The sequence below is a fragment of the Gymnoscopelus microlampas genome, assembly GCF_963454915.1.
Source record: "Gymnoscopelus microlampas genome assembly, chromosome: 15".
NCBI lineage: Eukaryota > Metazoa > Chordata > Actinopteri > Myctophiformes > Myctophidae > Gymnoscopelus > Gymnoscopelus microlampas.
In genome coordinates, this window is record NC_139952.1 from 40,723,064 (window position 1) to 40,746,618 (window position 23,555).

The window sequence follows — 23,555 nt, forward strand, 5'->3', positions numbered from 1 at the left end:
CACACACACACACACACACACACACACACACACACACACACACACACACACCACACACACACACACACACCCCACCACCATCATTTCAGTCTTCTGTCACCTCTCTCTATTCTCTTAACACGTTCCTATTCGTCATCACAACCTCTCTGCTTCCCCCTGGTGGCTGTGATGGTTCACAGTCTCAAATTGCACCTTTTCCAGGCTCCACAGCTTCTCTCTGTGTGTGTGTGTGTGTGTGTGTGTGTGTGTGTGTGTGTGTGTGTGTGTGTGTGTGTGTGTGTGTGTGTGTGTGTGTGTGTGTGTGTGTGTGTGTGTGTGTTGTGTGTGTGTGTGTGTGTGTGTGTGTGTGTGTTAGAATAGAATACTAGTTTTTCTAGGCGTAGCTGCCAAACACATGCGTCTAATAAACACGATGAATATGCAGTGTAACAATAAGATGATACGGCATCCACACACACACCCTCATTACACCTGGTGGTGTAATGATTGCAGTGTTATTTAATGGATTACAGCCTATGTAAATGACTAGACTCAAATATTGACAGAAGGAATCGTGTTGCTGTCACAAAGGGAGCTCAGGGAGAGGCATCAAACCGTCCGGCGGAGATCTGACACCTCGTGTCGACGTTTTGATCATTTTTTTTATCTCCGTCTTTTGTGTTGACATTTTTTTTGGACAGCGCCATTAAAACGCTCACACTGTCAAAACCCATTCAGTTCACAATCAATTGTTGAATGTTTAAACTTTTTTATGTCTTGTAGGAACAAAATGATTTTTTACAAGTATATAGGCGTTCCGTTCTGTTCTGTTCTGTGGTGGTAGACCGCTCGCATCTTTAACCCATTAAGGCCTGAAGCTGATTCTACAAAATGTCTTCTAAATACCCCCAAAATGATATGTATTTGGCCGCCGACCCCCATCTCAGAATAATTTGTTCCAGGGACCCCCCAAAAGCAAAGATTTGAGTTAAAAATGTTCGCTTTAAAAGAATATATATATTCAAAGATTTGCAAACATTTTCACGATTTTTCTAAAATAGCAGATCTACAAGCTCGTAGCGCGGCACTCGGTGCCGCGCTATGAGCTTGTATATCTGCTATTTTTGAATAGCCAAAGTGTAAAATAATGCTTTTTAGCTCAAATAAAAAAATTACACAGTTGCGTTCCAGGTCTTAATGGGTTAAAACAACAACAAAAAGGAAATATACACCGAACTGAAACGAGACATAGAACATGATAGGTCTCGCCAGGCTCTCTTGCGGTATCTATCACAATAATCACAGTGTGATGAATTGTCACGACGCTGCCTCGCCAGCCACCGACTCGGCTTCCAAACCCAGAACTCTCTCTCTGGTTGTGGCCGGTTCTGATGGATGTCCTGACATCTCCACTAATCTCTTTCTTTCTCTCCTTGTCTTTCCACTCCATCCTCCTCTGTGGGTGGAGTACCTCTCTCTCTCTCTCTCTCATTCTCTCTCTCTCTCTCCCATTCTCTCTCTCATTCTCTCTCCTCTCCAGTAACCATGGGCAGGAGGAGAGATGAGCAGAGGGAGGATAGAGAAGTGTGTGTGAGTTCTCCTCTGCAGTATTGATGACCCAGTGAGCCCCTGCAGAAGTCAGCCAGTCAGCCAGACAGACAGAGGCAGAGCAGAGCAGTGAGGCTGAAGCCAGAATCAGAATCAGGGGGGGATCTGACTTGGTGCTGCCTCTGCAACCACCACTGCACCGCACGCACGCAACCGCACCAAACCGCACCGCCCCACTGAAGGTGAACACGGGAGGACATGAATGGTAAATTGTAGTCGGTGTGACTGTGTGTTATTATGGGGATGCTGGTACGTGGGTTGGCACAGTTAACCCATTAAGACCTGAGTCCGATTCTTAAAATGTTATCTAAATCCTAAAAAAAATTTGAAAAAAAAAAAAAAAAATCAAGATTTTTCAAAAATAGCAGATCTACAAGCTCATAGCGCGGCACTCGGTGCCGGGCTATGAGCTTGTATATCTGCTATTTTTGAATAGCCAAAGAAATCTAAAGTGACACAGATGCGTCCCAGGTCTAAATGGGTTAATTGAACATTGTGCTGCTGTTATAGTGATTACGGTTATAATGGCCCGAGTCCATCACTCACCTGACTGTTTGTTGTTTGGGAACGTAAGCTGCAAGAGGATGGATATTTTATGTAACATCTTGGTGTGTGGTTGTATTACTGATTGTTTTCTAGGCGAAACCTAATTACCATTACGTTTCTCGAAAATCAACTGCAAAGAAGGGGCTGTTTGGTAGGATTTATACGGCATGTACCTCCTGTAATAGATTTCTCTGTTTTTTTTGTTTTTGCACCTCTTTTTCAGGTCCTTCCATCTCCTCCCTGCCAGGCTGCGCTAACCCAAAAGAAGTCGTGCTACGTTAAGCAGTGCAGCGGGAACACCCGAGAGAACCCCCGCCCCCCGCCGCCGCCATTTTAAGTCCCTCCCCGTTTGTGACATCGTCGGCGAGAGACACTCGCATTCCCGTTGGATGAGCGGCTTGCCTGGGCGGCTGGATTCGGGCAGAGGTGGCGGGTCCTCCGGTGGAGGCTGTGGCGGGGCTCTGGCGGAGGGCGGCGAAGGGTGCGGGGGCGCGCGGTCGGAGGAGGAGGCGCCGCCCGAGCTCTGGGCCGAGGAGCTAGGGCCCCGGGGGGAGGACAGGCCCCTGGGGCATCCCCACGATGGGCCACCGGTGACCCGCGCTCCCTCGTTCCCCCCCGCCTCGTCCTCCTCTCCGCCCACCCTGGCCAACGGGCTCCACCTGCACAGGAGACCGGCGGGGCAAGGCGGGCGCCGGCGGAGGCAGCCCGATGCCGGCGCGGCGCCGCCCGCCGAAACGCAGACGCTGGCCGACTCGCTCAGAAGCATGCAGTCGTCGCACACGGACCCGGCCGCGAGCCGTCCGCAAGCCGGCGGGCCGCACCGCGGCAACAAGGACAACGGCGTGCGCGATCCGCACGCGGCTGCCGACCTGCGCACGACCTGCTCCACCACGCCAGAGAAGCCCAGAACTCTGTCGCCGGAGGAGACCCCCCCGCCGCGGCTCACGGCCTCACCGCAACCGCCGACCCTAAAGCCCCTCCCGCTCGACGCTCCCACCGCTTCCGCCAACGAGCCGGCGGCCCCCGTCCTCACCGCGGAGACGACGGACGTTCCCTCAACCTACCGTCCTGCGCCCGCCGACCCCAACCCTCCGAAGTACGCGCTCCGCAGCTCCGGGCGGCCTCGCTTCCCCTGCCACCTCCGCAAGTCCTCGCGCCTCCGCCGCAGCACGGAGGACGGAGAGAGGAGAGGCGGCGGGAGAGAGCGGGACGGAGGTCAGGAGGAGGAGGAGGAGGAGGCGATGGAGGAGAAAATATGGAGGGTGAAAGAAGAGGAAGTGGCAGCATCGGCGGCCGTAGTGAAAGCCGTCGTAGTGAAGGAGGAGCGGCCCTCCTCCGTGCCCTCCGCCCTCCCTGCTGCTCCTTGTCCCGCCGCCGCGGTCCCCTCCTCGGCGGTGACCGCACCCAAACCTGCTCCCAAATCCGTGTCCAAGTCCAGGCCGAAGCCCGGGCCTAAACTCTGTCCCAAACCCGGGCCTAAGCCGGGGCCCAGGTCCAGGTCTAGACCCGCGCCCAAATCTGCACAGAGAGCCGGTCCTAAAAGCGCCAAGGACCTTCAAAGGTCCTCCTCCTCCTCCCACCCCCAACCCCATCGGCCCGGGCCTCACCCCGCCTTTCCCGGCGCTCCCCACTCCCGCTCCGCCTTCCCCGCCCACGCCACCATGCACCAGCCCGCCGTGAAGAAGGAGGAGCCCGAGGTCAACACCCCGACCAAGCGGCGTTATGTCGGGGTGAGTTCTCACATGATGTTGTTGCTGTCGGGACAGAAACCTTCTCCATATTTCAACTTTTTTGTTGTTTTTTCATAAATTAAAGGTAGGGTAAGTGATTTGCGTTGGTTAAAATAAGTGTTAAATAGCTCTATATTCTGATAGTAATCATTGCTGTAGAGTGTTTGTTCAGTAAAAGGAGTCTCCTTGTCTCTCCAGCTCTTTATTAAACAGAAAATACATTTTCGTTTCAGTTTCATTTCCAGTTTTATCCAACCAGGACAGAGAACTCAATCAGGATACAGATTAAACAAGTGAAATTGGAAGTGGTGACACTAAGAAATGAGCAGACAAAATTGGAACTGGAACACTATACAAATTAAGCTTAAAAATGGGTACTTTCACCTGATTGGCTGAGATTTTGACACCTACCGAAAAATGTATTTTCTGTTTATTAAAGAGCTGGAGAGACATGGAGACTCCTGTTACTGAACAAAAACTCTATAGTAATGATTACTATCAGAATATAGTGCTTTAACCTTTTAACAAAATACTTTTTGTTTTAACCAAAAAATATCACTTACCCTACCTTTAACGCCCTACTTGATCATACAACAGCGTCAGATAATCAATAATTTAATAAAATAATCGATTAATAATCAATCCCTATTTTGTGCATGACAACATTGTTGGCAAAAAAAAAGAGAAAAAATAAATTCTAAATATATTCAGAAATGATTGGATTAAATTGCTGTCCCACCTGAAAACAGGTCAAACACTCTTTATAATCATTATTTGAATATAGAACTTTTAACAACAAGTTTTAATAACAAACGTTTTTCATGAACATGGAAATATTTCATCTCCGAACGTAACATGTTGAATGTACAGAAAGCTGAATGTGGAAGAAACTATATTTCTAATTGGAAATAGATTCCCTCCACCAATTAATTAATGCACACAGTAGCGGAGCTATCGCGTGGGTGCGAGCCCCCCCCCCCACAACCCAGGCTCCACCACTCTCTACGATCCCCTTTAAGAGCTTTATTTGTTCATTTTTCATTATTATATATTTTTTCAAAGACGATGTACCGACTCAAAGAAGAAAACGTTCTTTAACACTATAAAACATGGCAAAATGGATGTATAATTAGATTTCATTTTTATCTTAGATTCGATCTGAGCTTGTGTTGTTTATTTTATCAAGTTATGTGCAGCTGCGTCTGTCGCTATACCCCCTCGCTGTGTTATATCTTAGAATAGGCCTCGTAATGTCGTAGAGTCTAGACGGTCACGGATGTGTCTACTTTTAATGTTCAAAGTCCTCTTTCTTCTCGCCATTAGATTGTGTTTAACCCATTAAGACCAGGAACGCATCTACAGTGTGTCATTTGTAGATTTCTTTGGCTATTAAAAAATAGCAGATATACAAGCTTGTAGATCTGCTATTTTTTTTAAAAATGTGTGCAAATCTTTGAATAATTATATATATATTTTTAAAGCGAACATTATACCTCAAATCTTTGCTTCTGGGGGTCCGTGGAACAAAACATTTTGAGATGGGGGGTCTGGGCCAAATACATATATAATCTAATAATCTAATCTTTATATAAATCTAAATCAGTGGGATGGTGCTCCAACTTGTCAAGGACCCAAAAATGTATGTATTTGGCCGCGGACCCCTATCTCAAAATATGTTTTTCCAGGGACCCCCAGAAGCACAGATCGAAGTTAAAAATGTTCGCTTTAAAACATATATACATATTTTCAAAGATTTGCAAAAATATTTAGCTTGTATATCTGCTATTTTTGAATAGCCAAAAGAAATCATAAAAGGACACAGATGCGTTCCCGGTCTTATTGGATTAATTGCAACTGTATAACAAGAGTTGTTCTCCGATAGATAGATACTTTATTAGCTACACAGCACCAAGGCCGGTGGAATTTCAGTTTCGGCACACAGGTTGAAAAGCACTGGTAACATAGACAGACTGACAGACGAGACAGAACGTTTCAGAGAAACAAAACCACACACGACACCAACAGTTATCGTCATGGAGAAGAGTTTTTAATGGCTTAACCCAGGGGTCTTCAACCTTTTCAGGCCAGGGAGCCCCAAACTGATGGGGTGATGGAGCAGGGACCCCCTACCTCGTAGGGTAGGGGGTAGGCCACCACATATATCGTATATTTATGTATAAAATTGTGTTTTATATGAATAAACAAAAACAATTAAACATGAACAAATGGTTGCCTGGAGCCTGCTCCTACCCACAGGTGTGTAAAAGACCTTTTCTTTCTCTACAAAATATGTATAAACATACCATGTTAATCAAAATTAAAATATGTCATGTTATGTTTAAAGACATATTGACATTTTTGAAAAAAAAATTAACAAAAAGTTTTTAAAACGTTTTTTTTTTTTTAATCAAACAACAATTTTGCGGACCCCCTGCAGTACCCCCTGTTGAAGACCTCTGGCTTAACCCATTAAGACCAGGAAGGGAAACATTTTCAGATTTCTTTTGCTATTAAAACATAGCAGATATACAAGCTCAGTTATGCAAATCTTTGAATAGATACATTTTTAAAGCGAGCATTTTTAACTCAAATCTTTGATTCTGGGGGGGGGTCCTGGAACAAAATATTTTGAGATGGGGGTCCGCGGTGAAATACATATAATTTTGGCGGTCCATGACATGAAAAAGTCTGAGAACCACTGATATAGCAACAGAAGTTTAAAAAAAAAAGACATTTTTAGAAGACATTTGTAGAACGCTTTTTGAGATCTACAAGTGGGCCCTGATCCAGAAAAGATTGGGCAACCCGCTGCTCGTAGGGTATTTTATCCCTCTGTGAAGAAAAGGCATGGTGCTGGGTGATGGCGGGGCACGGCCTGTCGCTGTCCATCTGCGGTGGTGCTGAATCATTTCGTTGCTGTCGGGGCCGAAACCTCTTATCTCCATATTCTAACTTTATTGTATTTTTTTTCCGTAAATGAACGCCCTACTTCAGTGGTTTTCAACCTTTTCCATGCCAGGGACCCATAAATTGATATACATTTGGCCGCGGACCCCCATTTGAAAATGTTTTGTGCCAGGGACCGCGAGAAGCAAAGATACCAGTTCATTTTCGCTTAAAAAATATATAAATATTAAAAGATATGCACACTTTTTCAAGGTTTTTCAAAAATAGCAGATATACAAGCTTGTATATCTGCTATTTTTGAATAGCCAAAGCTAAGTGGTTAAAATGATTGTGACGCTATGTTAACACATTTTGCTGGGGACCCCCTGGTGCCCCCTCAAGGACCACTGGTGGTCCCCGGACCACTGGTTGACAACCACTGCTTTAGAACAAGCTTGTCTTGCAGCTTGTTTTGGCTCAAAAAGTGGCTGTTTGTGATGTAAGATATCATTTAATTTTACAGTCGTTAAATGACTTTATCAGACGGTCCCCTCGAGAGTGCTTCGCCCCCTCAAGTGCCGAGAGTTTAGCTCGGCGGCTGATTGCACAATATCAGAAAGAATTAGTTTGGATATATTTGGAAAACGACACAAAAATATTCTATTCTGAAACAATGTGATGCTGGAATGAAAACGGTGGGAAAGAAACACAGCTTTTTGTCTTTGTGTGTCGTTGCTCTCTGCCTCCCCTCACAGGCAAGGAGTGGTGGAAAGTAACTAAGTACATTTACTTAAGTACTGTACTTAAGTACAATTTTGAGGTATTTGTACTTTACTTGAGTATGTCCAATTTCCAATACTTTTACTTCTACACCTCAGAGGCAAATATTGTACTTTTACTCCACTACAATTATTTGAAAACTTTAGTTACTAGTTACTTTTCAGATATAAATTATGATATTATGAAACATACATTAACCACTTTAGCCCTATTTTATACCTAGGCTATTTGAAAATAGCAGATCTACAAGATCACAACGCGTCGCGATGCGACGCGTTGTGATCTTGTAGATCTGCTATTTTCAAATATATTAGGACTTTTACTTTTGGTACTTTTAAGTCCATTTTGATGCCAGTACATTTGTACTTTTACTCAAGTAAATTTAGAATTCCAGACTTTTACTTGTAACAGAGTATTTCTACACTGCAGTATTGATACTTTTACTTAAGTAAAACATTTGAGTACTTTTTCCCACCACTGCAGGTGAGGAGGATCGTGGTGAAGGTGGCGCGTATCCCCGTCAACCTCAGCCGCCGGCAAAAGAGCTACAAGATCTCCAACATGGAGACGCACTTCACCGGCGCGGAGAAGAAGAAGTTCGGCGAGAAGGAGGGCTCGGAGGCGCCGGCCCACCGAGAGCCCACGGCGCTGCTCCGTCTGAAGAACAACGGCAAGAGCGTCATGGTGATGTTCCCGCCGGGGGAGCTGCCCGTCATCCTCAAGCGGCGGCGCGGGCGCCCGCCCAAGCAGCCCGTGCCGGGGCTGCTGCCGGGCGAGCCGCTCAACGTGGTGAACGCCGGCGGGAACGCTGCCGGCGGGAACTTGGGCGATCCGACGCCCAAGAAGCCTCGGCGGCGGCGCCTGACCAAGCTCCCCTCGCCGTACCCGTCCTACGTCAACGACACCAACGACGTGAAGACGGAGTACGGGGACGTGCTGTCCAAGCTGGCGTTTTTAAACCGGCAGCCCCCCGCCACCGGCCGCTGCTCGCCGCCCCGCTGCTGGACGCCCAGCGAGCCGGAGAGCTTCAACACGCCGTCGGAGAACCCCGGGATATCCACCCTCCTGCACCGGCTCACGGGCTTCAGGCGCAGGGGCGGCGGCCGGGGCGGGGGCGCGGGGAGCCGGGGCGGGGCGGCGGGGGCCGCCGGTGGCGCACAGGCGGCCAATAAGAGCACCTTCAGCGACTTCTTCGAGTCCATCGGCAAGAAGCGCAAACTCAGCCCCCACTCCGAGACCGGGTTACCCCGGAAACGGGGGAAGGGCGGCGCCGGCGGGGGCGGGGTGGGCAGGGGAGGGGGGGTGGTGGGGAGCGAGCACGGCGGCACGGAGAAGGCGGTCCGGAAGAGGCGCCCGAGGAAGAACGGGGCCCTGAAGGGCGAGGCGGCGTGCGGCGCGGGGCAGGACTGGGCCAACGGGGCCGGTGTCTGGGGGGACGAGGGGAGCCTGGAGAGGGAGAAGGGTCTCGGGGGTTATCAGGCCTGCGGGTCGCCCAGGGGGGGGTTCTCCTCCTCCAGGGAGGGCGGGGGGAGGGGAGGAGGCGTGTACGGTAGCCCGGGAGGGGGCAGAGGGGCAGGGCCCGCCGGGGAGGACTCGCAGGGCCTGTTCGCCGGATACTTCCGGTCGCTCCTCGACTCCGACGACTCCTCGGACCTCCTGGACATCTCCTCGTCCCAGGCGGACCCCCGCAACAAAGCCCCGTCGTCTACCCCGGGGGGCTACGAGCCCTCCAGCCCGGCCCCGGGGCCCTGCTGGTCCCCGGCCTTCTCCAAGCGGAGCCCCAAAGGCTCGGGGGGGAGCGTTGGGGTGGGGGACGGTCCGGCGCAGACCCCCCACGGGGGCTCCTCCTCCTCGGCCGCCACCAGGCCTTCCCCGTACGGCTACAGCGGCCTGGCGCAGACCTCGCCCACCACCACCTCCACGTACCACCCCAAGTCCACCCCGCCCTCCCTCTCTCTCTCCCGCTCCCCGAGCTCGCCCCACCCCTCCTCCTATGGACACTACTCCCCCGGCTTCTCCTCCTCCTCTCCCGTAGGAGGAGGAGGAGGCGGTGGCGGCGGCGCCGTGGCGACGCAGAGATCCGCAGACTGCAGCTTCTCGTACGGCGGCGGTGGCAAGAACAACAACAACACCCCTCTTGGCCAGGGTCAGATGAACTATTCCAGCTACCAGGTGGCGGCGGCCAAGCAGCGGGGCTTCGGCGGTTACCCTGGATCGGCCCATTCCTCCGGAATGGGGGGCCGTGGGGAGTCGGCGGGTGGTCCCACGTCGCCGGGCGGAGGAGGATACATGGCCATGGCCAAAACCAGCCCCTTCAGCTCGTCCCCGTGCCCAGAGGGTTACAAACAGTACAACTCCAACCAGTGGAACTACAGGTCAGGCGCTTGGATTTTTTTGTCATCACAATAGTTGTTAGGAAATTGTGACAATAAGCTGTTATGAGCTTGTAGATCTGCTATCGTGAAAATGTGTGCACATTTTTGCTTCTGGGGGTCCCTGGAACAAAATATTCTACAAATGTTCGCTTTAAAAATGTATATTATTCAAAGATTTATAATTTTGGACATATGGGGTTTCCACCTGACAGCAACGAGATGATATCATCTCTACTCTGTCGGGTGGAAACCTCAAATGTCCAAAACTGTTCCTTTTCAGGATTCCAAGCAAACTCAAAAATAGCAGATCTGCTATTTTAGATGCTTTTGTGTGACGCTGTAGTATGATCAAGTAGGGGTGTTAATTTTACGAAGAAAAATCACAAAAAGTTAAAATATGCAGATAAGAGGTTTTCTGCCCCGACAGCAACAATATTCAATCACAGAGGGCACTTAAAACCTTAATATCTGCCAAAACAGATCTCTCATACTACCTGAGGGTTATTGGTGCTGTGCCATAGCTGGGGTAGCTACTGTGTGTGTGTGTGTGTGTGTGTGTGTGTGTGTGTGTGTGTGTGTGTGTGTGTGTGTGTGTGTGTGTGTGTGTGTGTGTGTGTGTGTGTGTGTTACTGGGGTTACTTGGACTGGTTCATGTTCAAATTTGTCAGTATTAACCCGTTTAGATCGGGAACACATCTGTGTAACCACTTAAGCCATTATTTTATACATTGGCTATTAAAAAATAGCAGATATACAAGCTCATAGCGCGGCACCGAGTGCCGCACTATGAGCTTGTATATCTGCTATTTTTGAAGAATCGTGAAAATAAATTCTGTGCAAATCTTTGAATATATATATATATTTTTTTTTTTAAAGCGAACATTTGCAACTCAAATCTTTGCTTCTGGAGGGTCCCTGGAACAATATATCTTAGAAATGTTCGCTTTAAAAAATATAGTAGATTAAATTATATTATAGATAGATTTTTCAAACATAGCAGATCTACAACCTTGTGCTATGAGCCTGTAGATCTGCTATCTTTGAATAGCCAAAGTATAAAATAATGTTTATAGCTCAAATCTAAAAATGACACAGATGCGTTCCGGGATTGAATGGGTTAAGCATGCAGGGTAATATGATATGATATTGTGTTGACACAGTTCTCACCGATGGGATTCATGATAATTGTGGAAGCGCTACTACTATGCGTAGGCGTTTTTGGCTCTTTTTCCTTTTTTTTTTGGTTCAGCATAGTAGTAGCTGAGAACAAGTGCTCATTTTCTGCCACGCCCTAGACAGACACAGACAGACAGACAGACAGACAGACAGACAGACAGACGGACGCAACATCCCAGCTGTTGGCTGTGGTGGATAATTAAATAGACGTTCCCAAATGTATTTGACATACTGCATCTCATTCTGAAACACTCTCTGTTTTGAAGGGAAAAAAAAGGTTTCTACTTGAAACTGATCACCATGCAGTGAGTGAGTGGTGTTTTAGTCGCTGTACAGGGGGACACCACGGTGTGTGTGGCCATTATTGTTTCACGCACACACACACACACACACACACACACACACACGCGTGTGCACCGCAGCGCCGAGAAAAAAAGTCACAATTACAAAGCAGATGACTGCAGTGAGTTTGGAAGTGTGGGCTAGTTCCTCTAATCACCGATAATCACACTTATCTCCATAAATACACGTTAAAACTCTGTTATATTAACTGGCATTAACCAGCTTCTGGTTATGTGGATATAGCCTCCTAGAGCCACAAAGTCCACAAATCCTTAGTTACCCAGACTCCATAGAGCATTGGTTCTCAAAGTGGGGTCCGGGAACCCCCAGGGGTCCTTGAGGGAGTTCCAGGGGGTCCCCAGCTAAATGATAGATAGAACCAAATGGACCCTTATGGGTCTGTAACTCTAAGAGTGTACAAATGGAACCAAATGGACCCTAACGGGTCCATTTGGTTCCATTTGTACACTCTCAGAGTTACATTAACATTGAGTTTACAATATAAATTGGGGTCTCAGAGATAGAAATTCCATTAAGTGGGGGTCCATAGCCTAATAATGCATGTCAAACTGGGGGTCCTTGAAATTAAAAATGGTTGAGAATCACCGCTAGAGCCATAAAAATCTTCTCTTATGGGGGTCCTTGGCATATCTTTTCAAATGGGGGTCCGCGGGCTATAAGTGTTAATTTGGGGGTCCTTGACATGAACAAGTTTGAGAACCACTGCCATAGAGAGCAAAGATGTATGAAAAAAAACAGAACTCTTTTTTTTTTTTTATCATATCACTGTCATTTGATCGTTTGCTCTAATAATCTGTTTGTACTAATCTGTGCCAAAATGTCATCCTTTAGGTGAAATACATGGATTAAAGTTCTCCGTCACACACGACTGATTTCAGTCATTTGGATTCCATATGGAAGCCAGCTTCTATGGAAGCATGCTGCACAGTGAAAATAGCCGATCTACAAGCTCTCAATTCGTCAGCGATGTATTGAGAGCTTGTAGATTGTCTATTTCTGGTTATCATTTTAAGACTGGAGCATTTGAAGTGGTCAAACTAGAAGCGTCTTCCATAAAAACTACTAATAGTCTCGGATATTTCATAAAAAGCAACGGTTAAAGCCTCAATCTGCGATTTTTTCACCCGGTTTAGTTGGCTGTATTTAGGAACAGCAGGAACAATATGACTAAAATACCATCATTTTACATTATTGTGTTAATTGTTTAGGAAACAGAGCGTTAGTGTGTGTTGGGGGGGGGGCTCCTTTCACACTGTTTCACCAATGTTTTTCTGTTGTGACATTTTATTTTTCTTTAATCCATCAGAAATATGACTGATCATGTTTATTGTATGTGATGTGTTTCAGACATGGCTACGGGGGCTGGGCAGCAGACAGTTTTGGCTCCCAGTATCATCACGGCTACAGTGAATACGGCTCCAACGAGTCCAAAGACATCCTGGACATCTCCAACTACACCCCCCAGAAGGCCAAGCGACAACCCTTCCCCGAGAGCCTGTCGGAGTCCTCCTCCGACTCCTCCCATCTGGGCCCCGTGGCCGCGAGTTGCGGTCCGGGCTCGGGCGGGGGCGGGGGCGGGGCTTACAAACAGAAAGAGCCCGCTCCCGTCGGCGGCGGAGACGGCGGCCAGTCCAGCCTGTCCAGCCTGGAGAAGCTGATGATGGACTGGCACGAGAGCGCCGCGGGACCGTCCTACAACTGGAGCCAGAACGTGCTCTTCCAGGGCGGGGCGGCGGCGAGCACCGCCAAGCAGGGCCGCGGGCGCAGGAAACGGGCGGCCGAGCCACAGGCGGATAAAGAAGGGAGTGCGGCGGCGGCTCCGCCGCAGACGGGAGGACCGCCCTCGGATTCCCCGTCCAGTCCCTCCCCCACGCCGACCCCCGGCCCCAAGAGGGGAGCCGGAGGGCGGCCGAGGGGCTCGAGAGGAGGCAGGGGGGGCTTGTCTCCGTGTCAGAGAGAGAGGCCCTCGGGGGCCAAAGCCAGGGCCAAAGGTGCCTCGGCGGCATCGGGCGGCGGCGTCGGAGGATCGGGGGCCGCCGGGGGTCCGGACGGCCCCGGGCTGTTCCAGGAGGGGCTGGACTACTACAGCGGGGACAGCAGCAGCCTGTCCCCGCTGGCCACTCCCAACGCCGCGCCCCCCGCCGGCTACCCGCCGGACCCCTGCGAGTACCCGTCCCCTTACTCCGCCCACCCCTCCACCCCGTCGTCCGAGGAGCGTTACCCGTCCGTCTACCAACCGGGCGAGTCCTCCTCCTCGCTCTCCCCCGGCGTCTCCTCTCCGCCGTACCCGCCGCCCAAGCCCACCCCTCAGACCTACCACCCCGTCCCCTCTCGGACCTTCTCCCCGTCGTGCTCTCCGTCGCCGCGGCTGACGCCCCACTGCGGCACGGCGCTGAGCCCCCCGCACCGGCCCCCTCCTCCTCCGAAGGATACGCAGTACCCGCAGTACGACTCCCCCAGCTATAGCTGTAGCTCCCCCTACTGGTACGGACAGACGTCGCACAGCGGCAGCCCCAGCCCCCATGCCGCCGCGCAACAACAACAACAACACAACACGCACTCGAACGCCGCGGCGCAGCACACGCACCCCAACCCCCACGCCAGCCCCAACCCCAGCCTCCCCAGCCCGCACGCCAACACGCATGCGCACGTGAACAACCCGCTCAACCACAGCACACAGCCCCACCCCAATATGAGCCCGCACAGCAACGCCCCCCCTCAGCAGCAGCAACACACGGGCACCTCCCACCTCCAGGGCAGCCCCCAGGCGCACGCAAACCCCAACAACAGTCACCCTCACCCCCATCACCCCCACCACAACGCACACGCCAACAACCCCCAGCAGCAGCAGCTCCACTCCCACGCCAACAACCCCGGCCTCCACTCCCACCCCAGCCCCCTGGGGGGGCTCTACGACGTCGAGCAGCGCCCCTCTAACCCCCACAAGCGGGACCTGACCCCCCACCACATGAGCACGGGTCTCCGTCAGGGCGGGGGGCCCCTGCCGCTGCCGCACTCCCCCTACGCCAAGTCGCCCCTGGACACGTCGCCCCACCACCACCAAGAGGAGCTGGGAGGAGGAGGCTACTCCCTGCCCGGTCACCCGTACCAGGGCATGGGCCACCGCTACCCCCCGCAGGTGGGGGCCCGGGGAGGAGGCGGCGGGGTGTTGTGCCAGCTCCTGGACCCGGCCAGTGACGACAGCTTCAGCGTCACCAGCCTGTAGTTTGAAGGTGAGATTAACAACAACACGCAACGTTGCTAAGCCGCCATGTAAATGATGTGTTTTTTTTTAATCCTTAAATGGATTAGCAGCAGTTTATTTTCTCTGATCTTCTTAAATTATTATGTTCCATCGAGATCACTGAGGTCAGGCTGCTGACCAATGGCTGCTTGTCGTCCCTAAGACGAGGTTTAAGAAAAGAGGGTGGCGAGCCTTTTCAGCTGTAGCTCCCAAACTGTGGAACCAGCTACCTCGTCATAACCTGGCATGGCCAGACTAATATCACTGTGTAGATATTAGTCTGGAATCTCTGTGTGTGTTCTTTTGTTTGGCCTTATGTTTTTATTGTTGTTATGCCTTAAAAATGTGCTCTATAAATAAAGTTGGATTGGATGTAAAATTAAAACCAGAATTGGAAAAGTCTTCTGGCAACAGTGTAGGCAGCTCTAAATATGCATTTCTAGTATCTTTCCTATCGTTGCTGTCGGGGCAGAAACCTCCTATCTCCATATTTTAGCTTGTTGTGTATTTTTGTCTCCGCCAGGCTGAAAGGCATGGCGAGAGAGTATGTTTTACCCCCTGTCCGTCCGTCCGTCCGTCTGTGTGTCCGTGTGTCCTGTCCGTCCGTTACCTCCTAATCTCCGGCACCGTTGGCCCGGCCGCTGCAAAACTGTGCACACACACTCCCTGGATGCCAAGTCAGAACCTCTGGCCCAAATCTTTCAGATTGGCCTGTTATAGCGCCACCAGGAGGCCGATTTGTGCAAAACACATTTATTGATACTACTCCTACAGAGTTTGTCCAAACATCACACAAATCGGTACACAGCATCTCTATAGTCATGCGATCAACACGGATCTATCCGATTTCCCATATTACATCCTGATTGCCTAAGATTGGCTTCCAAAGTTTGCAGGATTGGTCCGTTTTCAACAAAATGCCTCAAATCATGAACGCAACTTGCGATTTCCGTGAAATTTCACACGCACATTTCTATTAGGCCGAGGAAGAAATGCCACCCTTTTACCATTGGCCTGTTATAGCGCCACCAGCAGGTCTAATTTTGCAAAACACAGTTTTGGAACAAAATGCCTCAAATCATGAATGCAGTGTCCGATTGCAGTGAAAAGCCTAAGAACAAATCGCACCCTTTTCACATTGGCCTATTATAGCGCCACCAGTAGGCCACAATAACCTACCTGACCTGGTGGAGACCTGTGCTCCGATGAGCACTTTTTCTAGTTCTTAAATTGACTTCGCTACTTGATCATACTACAGCGTCACACAAAAAGCATCAAAAGTAGCGAGCTTGTAGCTCTGCTACTTTTGAATTTGAATCGTGAAAAGTACAGACATATGAGGTTTCCAAGACGATATGGTGCATTAGAAAATATCCTCCTTCTAAAGTCTCTAATGAATGATTGTTTGCCAACACGAGTTGTTGTCACAGTGTACATTTTCAGACTGGAGAGTTTTCTAAAATGATACCCTGGATTAGTTTTTGTGCCTAGCATCTTTTTTTAAAGCTTTCACGGCTTTAAAGGACCATGCAAACATTCTATTAGAGTGTAGTAGTGTGAAGCAAAATTGCACTTCCGAAAACTGCAATTATGTTTTGATTGTGTCTTTCGCACCTGCATCCATCTTCACAAGATGGCATGAAGGTTTTTATTATTTATTCTAAACCACACATTTTGACCATGTCTCTTTTTCTCTCTCTCTCTGCTTCTTGTTTTCAGGCACATTCAATCCAAGCTTTTACATATTTGGAAAAAAAAACCTTTTTTTAAGGAAGACTGTCTTTGTGAGAGACTGCGAGAAGTGATGGGTGAGAATTTAGCTACCAAGTTTTGGACAAGAAAAGCTTTAATTCTCCAGCAATGACAATCAAGAGCCCACCGCAACACCTAAAGCATGCATACGCACAGAAAACACGCACACACACATGCAGACCTAGATACAGGACACACACACACACACACACACACACACACACACACACACACACACACACACACACACACACACACACACACACACACACACACAGACACACAGACACACACACATGCATGTGCTCTCCCTAACTTGAGGCCACACACACACACACACACACACACACACACACACACACACACACACACACACACACACACACACACACACACACACACACACAGACGCACAAGTATTTGTAAATGCATCTACAGTATCTACAACTACACATGAAGGCATATCGTACACACACACACACACACACACACACACGCACACGCACACGCACACACTCAGCTGGAGTGAGGTCATGGCCTCAAGTAGCTGACAGGGGAGGGACAGACGCCGACAGACGGACAGACAGACAGACAGACAGACAGAGAGACAGAACTGTGGACATTGCATCATCACTCCTCTGGCTCCTCCCACCGCAACGCAAACTGAAGGACTCCATAATTTACCACAATTGTCACCAAACGTCACCAGTTCCGATCTGCCTGCATAACGGACACATCTGGATCTAACTGCTCTCTCTCTCTCTCTCTATCTCTCTGTGTCTCTGTCTCTGTTTCCCCCCCCCGCTCCCCCCCGCCACTGTCAAACCAGCACTCTCGTCCGCGCGCTCTATTCCCACGGTACCCTGCTCGCCCCTCTTGTCTTGTGCCCCCAACCCAAACCGTCCCCCGTCCCCCGTCGCCCCCCGCTTCTTTAATACCATGAGTCTTATAGTGTGGTCTCTGCCTACGCCATTGCTCTTTTGCGCCCCCCCCCCCCCCCCAGCCCCAGTCCCCGCCCCCAACCCCCCCCCCCCTCCACCCACCAAAAACACGCCGCCCCCCCCATGTGTTGTGCTTCGACGAGAGAAAAGTGGAAACAGTATCAGCTCTTGAAAATACCAGCATCTGTACATAAAGACTCCTTGTTCTGAGCCAGGGCCGCCCCCCCTCCCTCCCCCCCACCCACCCACACACCCATCCAACACCCCATCCCCCCCTCCCCCTCCATCAGGGTGCCCCCCCCTCCTCAGCGTGGGGGAGTGGGGGGGGGTGAGAGGGGGGTGAGGGGGGAGGGCACTGCAGCATGGAGACTCCACATCCTGTGTTTTCGCTGTTTTAACTACAAGGGAAAGAGACATTGAAATCACTCGATGGCCCCCAAAGAGACCCTTGTTTCCTGTGTGCGTGCGTGCGTGTGTGTGTGTGTGTGTGTGCGTGTGTGTGTGTGTGTGTGTGTGCGTGTGTGTGTGTGTGTGCGTGCGCGCGTGCGTGTATGTGAGATAAGATGGTGGTTTACTACGTGTGCGACACGCAGCGTGTGTGCTCCCGCAGTACTGTTTTGTGTGGGTGTGTGTTGTGTTGTGTGCGTGCGTTGTGTCGTGCGTGTGCGTGTGTGCGCGTGGTGGGGTCAGAAGAAGCGGACCCTTCCCCTAGATGGTATAACGTCTAGGCGGGGGTCAATGGGGGGGTTTGGGGGGGCTCTCTCCCTTTCTTTCACTCTCTCCCTTCTTCTTTTTTCTGTGGTCTTGTGTTGTTTAGTGGTTTTTGTGATGATTAAAAGAAAAAAACAAATTGTATATGTCTGTTACATATCATGTATGTATCTGAGGTGCAAAATATTTAAATACACATTCTGTTCTTGCCATTGGTAAGTCTCGTCTGGAACGTGCACTTTCTTTAAGGAGTTGAGTGCGCGCGTGTGTGTGTGTGTGTGTGTGTGTGTGTGTGTGTTAGAGCGCGTGTCTGTGTGCGCATGTGTGTGTCTCTCCAGTCTCCCAGGGCACTAGTCGGCTCTGCCCAGCCTGTCTGAGAGACTATGTGTGTGTGTGTGTGTGTGAGAGAGAGAGAGAGAGAGAAATACAGTTCAGCCGAGGACACGGCAACTCAACAGGGAGTGAAAGGGAGTGAGAGAGACAGGCAGGAATGGATTAGGGAGAGGGAGGGAGAAATAGAGAGAGAGAGAGAGAGAGAGAGACAGACAGACGGAGAGAGAGAGAGACAGAGAGAGGGAGACAGAGAGAGGGGGAGAACAGGGGAGAAGGACGTGAGCGGAAAGCGGAACTCAGGAAAAGGGGAAGAGGGAGGGAGATTTAAAGCCGTCGGGCTGTTATGGGCTGTGTGGTGGTGGTGGTGAAACAGTACAAGGTGTTCAACAATGAAGAGAAGAATAAAGAGAAAACATGTCCCTTTGACATCGTCAAAACAGTGTGTGTGTTACTGTACTTGTGAGGACCAAACGTCCCCACAAAGTATAGTAGAATATGAGAAATAGATGTTGTGAGGACCATTTTCTTGGTACAAGAGAAATTGTTATTTTATGATTGAAAAAGGTTTTTCAGAGGTTTAGGATTAGACCTTTTAGAGGTTAGGTTAAGGGGGTTTTGGTTAGACTTTCCCCCTATTTTATACTTAGTTGTGCGGCGATGTCAAACGCCGGAAAATAGCCGATCTACAAGCTCACAACGTGTCGCAGCGCGACACGTTGTGAGGTTGTCGATCTGCTATTTTTCGGCTTTAGACTTGCGGTTAGAAATGCCCCCCAAAAAATCTTAAATCAATCCTAAAATCGGCTTCCTAAAATGTTGATGTCTCACAAGTATAGTGATACATACGTGTATGTGTGTGTGTGTGTGTGTGTGCGTGTGCGCGACACAAGAGAGGAGAGGTTGTGTAGAGGAGTGCAGCTGTGTACTGCTGTGCTGTATTGTGTACGGTTTGTCAACAGGCTGGCTAAATAGACTCAGACGGGGCCTCAGGACTTGTGTTTGCTGTGTGACATTCCACTGTATGGTGGGAGGACGGAAGGAATTGGGCCCTTTCAGCAGCTCTGTATTAGGAAAAAAAAGACAATATTCTCCTTCCTATATAAACAAGAACAGGCTTTATATACCCTCTCCGGTGAATGACAAATTATTACTTTCCTCGCCGATTTTTTGAAGAAACGAAATCCAAAACAAATCCAAATCCGCTCGGTAACATAACGCTATGTCAAGGCACACTCGCGGGCGGTTTCAAATTAAGCGTTTTAATTAAGGTAGACGTAGTTGAAAGGCACTAGTTAGTCCAAAGGGGATGAGAGTTTCAGTAACTATACCATATTGTTGACCTTGGAATATAGCTAGAATATATATGCATCTTTAAAAGTCTCCCATAGGGGGAACAATAACCCACCAAACATGTTACTTCGTCCACAGACAGAGCATTCAGTTTACACATTCATTGGAGACTCCGTTATAGCCTGTAGGTTACTGCTATTACAAAACTGTTCTTTTATCAATAACCTGCTGTGTCATTTAGCTGACCACCAACTAGCCAATCACAGCGTGACTATTTCCATCTGGTTTTTGATTGATTGAATACTTAATTTAAAGCAGTTTGCAAAAAGTACAGAGGTAGCCTACAGTTATTACAATAATGTTAAGGACAACGCAACAAGCCTTGTTTCCATTGTGGTCCTGTGTATTCAATTCAACAAGACATATAAAGACATACAGTACATGCAGGAGATCATCAATAGCCTACTAGGAGCAGAAACATATATATTTACAGAGAGACTGGAATGATAGAATGCAGACTTGTGAGCTTGTAGATCTATTATTATTATTATTGGCGGAATCTGCACGCAAACTAATATTAGCCCATGTTAACGGCCACTAAACGGTCACTGCTGTTGACCAGAAGGAATGCGCTGAGTCATCACGTCTGTGATCTCACGACCACCGTTTTAGTTCTTGACCCCCGGTAGCCCTGAGGGCTGAAAGGGAGAAGAAAAGGAGGAGTGTTCCTTCCAGCTGTGGCCTGGCCTGGGACGGCTCTCTCCTCCTCCTCCTCCAACCCCAGGGCACTCTCTCACTTTCAACTGCGACTCCCACGGTGGCAGAGAGAGGAGGCTTTTCTTTTAGAGGAGGTAATAACATGTCCACCGGCCGGCCTCCCGGAGGAGCAGTTGTTACAGCAGCAGTAACAGCAGCAGTAACAGCAGTAACAGCAGCAGTAACAGCAGTAACAGCAGCAGTAACAGCAGTAACAGTAGCAGTAACAGCAGTAACAGTAGCAGAGGAGGACAGGCTGGCGGTATGCAGGGGGTGATGGCTAGGCGTGTGGGAAAAAATCGATTCGATTACGAATCGCGATTCTCATGTTGGACGATTCAGAATTGATTCTCATTTCCAAAAAGACGTTTTTCTTTTTGTTTAGTTTTTAAATGTTTTCTTTTTATTTTCAGTATTTTTGTATAATGACATTTTTGAGAAGTGGCAAGTTCTTGGCTGAATGGGGAATATCGATTTTGCATAGGAAAACTACGTTTTTTAATCGAGAATCGTTTTGAATCTAATTTGTATTTCTTTTAATTCGGAAAAAAACGTTTTTGAATCGAGAATCGTTTGTTTTGAAAAAAAGAATGGGAATCGAATCGTGAGATATAGCAGACGATTCACAGCCCTATGGTGATGGCGGTGTGCGCCGGGCTCACGGCCGTCCGCCGCGCGGGGCTCATAGTGTCCATCCCACCGGTCCTCCTCTTCCTCCTTCTCCTCCAGCTCCTGGTCGGGTTCGGCGGGCTGGGTGGTGGTTTCTCCAGGAGAGGAGGAGTAGGAGGAGAAGAGGTCGTTGGGGGGTGGTGGGGGGAGGGGGAGGAGACCAGGGGAGGAGGACGGATCTCCTTTTCTGTCATCAGCATCGAGCCGGAGAGGAGGAGCGGCCCTCCGCACCGCGGGGGGGGAGCAGCGGCCTCTTCCTCCTCCTCCTTCTCTGTGGGACCGGATCTGGACGGTGATGATGATGAGGAGGAGGAGAAGGATGATGGTGGTGATGGCGTGGAGAGGAGAGGCGGGGAGGAGGAGAGCCTGGCGGCACGCGGATACGAAGACGAGAACGAGATGCCCACGCGCCAGGTAAGGAGAGATGGACACGTGTTGATATTGTAGTACCACATTACATTACACTTCGGCATTTCGGCCATTTGTAACAGAGTATTTTCTACATTGCAGTATTGATACTTTTACTTAAAGGTAGGGTAAGTGATATTTTTTGGTGTTTTCTTTTTTGTTTTGTTTTGATAAAAGGTTAAAGTACTATATTCTGATAGTAATCATTGCTACAGAGAGTTTGTTCCGTCATAGAGGTCTCTCCAGCTCTTTAGTAAACAGAATATAAGTACATTTTCAGGTAGGCGACAACATTTAAGCCAATCAGGAGAGAGCACTGAAAATGCATGTTCTGTTTAATAAAGAGCTGGAGAGACATGGGAGACTCCTTTTACTGAACAAACACTCTATCTGGTAGTAGCCCACTTGTGAGGAGTGAGGACATCAACAGTTTTGGCACTTGCTAGCCCTGGTCCATATAGCGTATAGGAGGAGTATGGACCAGAGCCGTATGAATGCCATTTACATTTTTCTATTATTCTTTTTTTTCTTGTTGACATTTTTAAACCTTTTGGTGCAGGTTAGGGTTAGGTAACCCCTATGACACCGGCACGCAATAATAGGAAAGCAGGCATAACTCCAACCCTAACCCCTAAAACTATTACTCTAAATGTCTATTCTCTAACCCTACCTGCATGTTTTCCTAGAAAACACACACACACAACACACACACACACACACACACACAAACACATGCACACGCACACACGCACGCACACACGCAGTGTTGGTAGTTGGTTGGTGGGCCAATAAAGCTCATTAAAATAAAGTTAATTGACAGAGAGAAAGGTGAGGGAGAGACAGACAGACAGACAGACAGACAGACTGACAGACAGAGAAAGAGAGAGAGAGAGATAGACAGAGTTTGTAGCCTATAAGCTAATTAAAATAATTTAATTGAGAGAGCGAAGGAGAGAGAGAGAGAGAGAGAGAGAGAGAGAGAGAGAGAGAAGGGTCTGAGCCATCATTTAGTTAGGCGACATACCGGCGCTAATGGGATAACGTTAAAATGTGCAGCCTGTAGCCTACTTATGTGCTTCCTCAGTGCTTCTAAAAATGCGGTCCAGGGACGCCCAGGGGTCCTTGAGAGACAATTCCAGGGGGTCCCCAGCAAAATGATGATTGATAGTTCGGAACCAACTGAACCCTTACAGGTCTGTAACTCTTGAGCGTACAAATGGAACCAAATGGAACGATTATGAAACGTTACTTGGCGATTTAATTGTCGCTCAAATAATTGCAATGAACGATTGACGATTAACTAACGATGATTGTGTTTCTGTCAACATTTTGAACATTATGAATGAGAATTACATTGTTTGGCTTTTAGGCTTTTAACCCATTAAGGCCTGAGTCCGATTCTTAAAATGTTTTCTAAATCCTAACAGTTTTGTGAAAAAAATATAAAAAATATTTTTTCACAATTTTTCAAAAATAGCAGATCTACAAGCTCATAGCACGGCACTCGGTGCCGCGTTATGAGCTTGTATATCTGCTATTTTTGAATAGCCAAAGATGCACAGGGCAGATACTGTATGACAAATAACTTACATCATTTAATGACTTTATACTTGAAAAAATCGTGACAACATGGAAATGAATATGACAATTATGCAAAAATAATAATAATAATAATAATTGCATTAGGCGATCAGGGGGCGCTCCCCCATAAGCGAGACGTCTTGCTCATAAAATCAAATAACCAGGGTTACGTTCGAAACCTATAGTTTCACTGCAGTAGCCTTTACTTATGTGTGCTTTCTCACACAGACAGTACGTCAGTGTTTTTCAAACCTTTTCAAGTCAAGGACCCCCAAATTGATATGTATTTGACCCCCCCCCCCCCATTTGGAAATATTTTGTGCCAGGGACACCCCCATACAAGATCTGTGTTGTTAAAATGTTTAAAAAGAAAATATTAGTTTTCTTGCTGTTGTAAATGTAGGCTTAAAGTGGTTAAACGGATGTT

The 23,555-nt window shown here is 48.7% G+C and overlaps 1 protein-coding gene across 1 annotated transcript; it reads left to right on the forward strand.

Moving 5' to 3' along the window:
* Positions 1 to 2,876: 2,876 nt before the first annotated feature.
* Positions 2,877 to 16,832, forward strand: ahdc1 (AT hook, DNA binding motif, containing 1). The gene is made up of 4 exons (XM_084079633.1): positions 2,877 to 3,863; positions 8,013 to 9,904; positions 12,791 to 14,676; positions 16,407 to 16,832. The coding sequence occupies exons 1-3, from the start codon at positions 2,898 to 2,900 to the stop codon at positions 14,667 to 14,669; spliced, it is 4,737 nt and encodes a 1,578-aa protein (XP_083935759.1). The 5' UTR covers positions 2,877 to 2,897; the 3' UTR covers positions 14,670 to 14,676; positions 16,407 to 16,832.
* Positions 16,833 to 23,555: the final 6,723 nt, after the last annotated feature.